Source organism: Cariama cristata, unplaced genomic scaffold, assembly GCF_000690535.1.
Source record: "Cariama cristata isolate BGI_N322 unplaced genomic scaffold, ASM69053v1 scaffold7452, whole genome shotgun sequence".
NCBI classification, from domain to species: domain Eukaryota; kingdom Metazoa; phylum Chordata; class Aves; order Cariamiformes; family Cariamidae; genus Cariama; species Cariama cristata.
The window spans coordinates 1-3,539 of NW_009604324.1; the positions used below are offsets into that span (position 1 = coordinate 1).

At 38.9% G+C, this 3,539-nt stretch overlaps 1 protein-coding gene across 1 annotated transcript; it reads right to left on the reverse strand.

Moving 5' to 3' along the window:
* Positions 1-401: 401 nt before the first annotated feature.
* RPL18A (ribosomal protein L18a) lies at positions 402-3,511 on the reverse strand. Its single transcript, XM_009695538.1, has 4 exons — positions 3,335-3,511; positions 2,599-2,728; positions 969-1,078; positions 402-549 (listed from the first exon to the last, which is right to left on the reverse strand). Exons 1-4 carry the CDS (start codon positions 3,443-3,445, stop codon positions 457-459), a joined length of 444 nt encoding a protein of 147 aa, XP_009693840.1. The 5' UTR covers positions 3,446-3,511; the 3' UTR covers positions 402-456.
* Positions 3,512-3,539: the final 28 nt, after the last annotated feature.

Here is a 3,539-nt window from a genome sequence, read left to right on the forward strand (position 1 = left end):
GGGTTAGAACTAAATTTTTGGCTTTAAATGCTTAAAACTTGAAGTAGCTTAACTGAAGTTATGAGGTCTTTATTCTTATAGCTGACAAGTTTGAGTTCTGTGTGCACAAAAAGCTGCCTCCTTCCTGAATTCAACTATCTTTACCTTGCATGCCTAAGGGACAAAATGAATGTAAGATTTTATAGCTGCTCGACAATTGACCTACCTGGAAAGCTGGTTATTAAAATTTTGGTTTATTGATGCGGTATTTTCGCAGTTTAAGTCAGCACCTGAACCATTCACCTGTTTCAAGGCAACCATGACTGTAAACAGTAGGCTGCCAATACTTTACAGAAAATAAAGAGTAGGAAGGGGGACTCTTAGGTATCCAGCACACTGTTTCCAAAAGACAACCAGGAGTCAAAGGTTCAAGTAAGACCTTTATTACAACACAGAGTTGATAGCATGTTTTCTTATTTAAAAGAAAGTATTTGGTCTCTTGGTGGTGAAACGCGGTTTGTGCTGGCGACGCAGTACTCTGTGTGGCAGAGGGAACTTGATTTTAGAATCCTGCAAGAAAAATGTTTCTGTGTTAACTGAGATATTACATGAACAACAGAAAACAGTTTGCAATAAATAGCTAAGCTATATTCAACTGCTAACTCTACATATGAGTAGTGCATCCACAGATCAGATATACTTCATAAGAGCTAACAGATGCCTTAGTTTTGCAATTATTTTTGAAAGAAATGCCTGTTAAAGGCAAGTTTTCTGCAACATAATACATATTTGTTTTAGTTTGACTTTTTTGGAAACAGTTCTAGCATTAAAAGTCCCAATCATAATATAACTGTAAACCTATGCATGCAAGTTTGGTTCTGTCCCTATTTCTGCCTGCAAGGCAAACCTGTACCAGACAAGAGAGCTCCCCGCTTCCAGTTCAACGTTAGACCGAGACCCGCCAGCCGCTGCAATGTTACTTCACTTACATGGAACTGCTTGACGGCTGGTCTACGGCACTTGCTAGCAGCAATCTCCTCAACTTTCATGATCTGAATAGAGTGAGCACGGGCACGGTGACGAGCTCCCATATCGCGGTCTGGAATAAGAGAACTCATTAAAAAGAAATCTTAAGATATTTTCAGTTCAGAAATCTTACTACCATCTTTTCAGGAAATGTTTATAGTACCATCTACAACTTTTGAAATTTCCAGTCAACTCTATGAAATCACACTGGTTTTAATATCTAAAGTGATGGCAGAAATACCACAGAACAAACACGCAGCAGAAAATTCTTCCCATAACTCATAACCAAACTCCTCCAAGAAAGTGCCGCCTTACTCTTCTTGCCCGATTTCAAGAAGGTAGACATGCACAGAAGTAATCTACGTGGGATTATTTCATTTTTTTGCACAAGAAAATTGTGATTCAGAATCAACACTGAAATATGATTACTGGAAAGACATGTGAACTTCAAAAAAATTTCCCTTCCAAAAGGAAGGTGCGGGTAAAAGTAGGATCTGAGGTTATCTTTACTTTTCTTAAAAGTGACAAGTGACAGAAACATGAATTGATATTTAGCCCACACAATCAGGCTTTCAGAACAGGAGGAAGCTATCTGTACATGGGCTACCTGAAAACTCCTCCCTGCGGCAGTGCAAATCACTGCCTTCAAATCCTGATGTCCATAGCTTGTTCCACAAGATATGCCTGTTGAAATGCTATTGTGCTTACAATGCATCCCATGAAGATCTAACATACCTATTGAAAACTTACCTGTCAAAAGTATTCTTGAATATAAAGGTATCAAAGCCATTGTATCATGACAAATTAAGTTCTCAGGTCTCTTAGGCAGTCCTTCAGTATGTTAATTAACAGGAATTATTGTAAGTTAATGTAGAACCTTAAATTTCACTTTCAACAGCACTTCAGCTTTTGAAAGGCGACAAGATACATTTACTATTTGCACACATGACAAGAATATCATTATTAAGAACAATATTCTTTGGGTTTTTATGTGCATTCTGGAGTGTTTATAACACTTCTGGATTCAAGTATCAACAGCATCAGCTATACAAATGGTGTAGCCCTCAAGTACTTCACCTAACAGACTGAAATCAGGACAACCTTTAATTCTCCCTGAACTGAGGCAATGAGATCTTGGAGCAATGTAACTTTTTTTTTCACTTGCTCTCCAAAGGATAGATGCTAGTATGTCCCACGTGATATCCAAAATATTCTCTCCACAAGACTTGGGAAGATATACTCAATTATTTTGAAACAATAAATATAGTGCAAGAAATACATACAGCACCTAAAAGGTCATGAAACTCTCAGTCTGTATAGCAAAACTCATTACTAGAATTGTAAAAAGTCACACTAAGATGAAGTGGGAATATTTTCAGCTACAGAAACTGTATAAAGAGTGGTAATGAGTAAGATACCACATACATTATGCATAAACACCTATGAACTTCTCTGGGAACTCCCTACTCTATTTTTCCAGTGTTTCAGTTATCATGGATCAAGTCAACACGCTTTATGCCCAGTCTGATATTTAATCTTGTGGTTATATACCGGTCCTTCCATTTTGTACCTCAAACAGTTACATGTACTTACAGCACTGAGTGACAGCACCAGCCGTGGTCAAATCCCTGTACTCCCTGTACATGTTGTGAGTTCCGCTACGAGAATCATAGCGCAACCAAATACCAAAATTTTTTACCCGCAGAGGGGACTTCTCATACACCTGGAATTACACAAAAGCACAAAAACAGTTAAGAGACAGTACATCATCAGCATTTTACAAGTTTAAGACTAAGTATTTTAGAGCTCTATTGAAACCACTGTGGTAAGTTTTGTTGTCAAAAACAACTATTTGCTCTCTTTCCCCACACCAACATAGCTACAGGCAAGTCTTGGTAATTCAGCATGAAAAGTTTTAGTAATTCAGCATGGAAAGAAAAATACACACAAGATTTCAGCTCTAAAGAATGTCCTTTAAGCATCAAGGTAGAGGACTGTAAGCATACAAATATTTACTTTCCAAGGATTATGAATGTCCAGATGACTCCCAAAAGGTATATTCTGCACTGAAGCAAACACAAGAACCAGACAGCAGCACTGACTAGTGGCATAGTTCATAACTCTGAAGTGCTGGCAAGTGAGTTGTTATTTAGTTTACTAGACGTATACTGCCACTTTGAAAAAGCGAATGTGTCAGCTTCAGAGCAACTGAAGAATAAATTAATTTCAACCTCACTCCCAATAACAGTGCTTCATAAAAATTCCTTCCACATATACCAGCTCGAATTCTGTACAAGTCTCCTACTTTTTAAGGTTTTTAATCCCGCACCTGGCCACAGTACACAATCTCTCCAGAAGACTTCTTCATCTTCTTCAGCTGAGAAACGAAGTACCAGAACCGGGACTTAGCGACAACATGGTTCGGAGCGAAGATCCGCATGCGGTAGAGAGGAGGGGTCGTGCATTTCGGCGTGGGCAGGCACCGCCCGACCACCTTGTACTCCCGCAGCTGGAGGGAAAAGAAAGACAGGCCG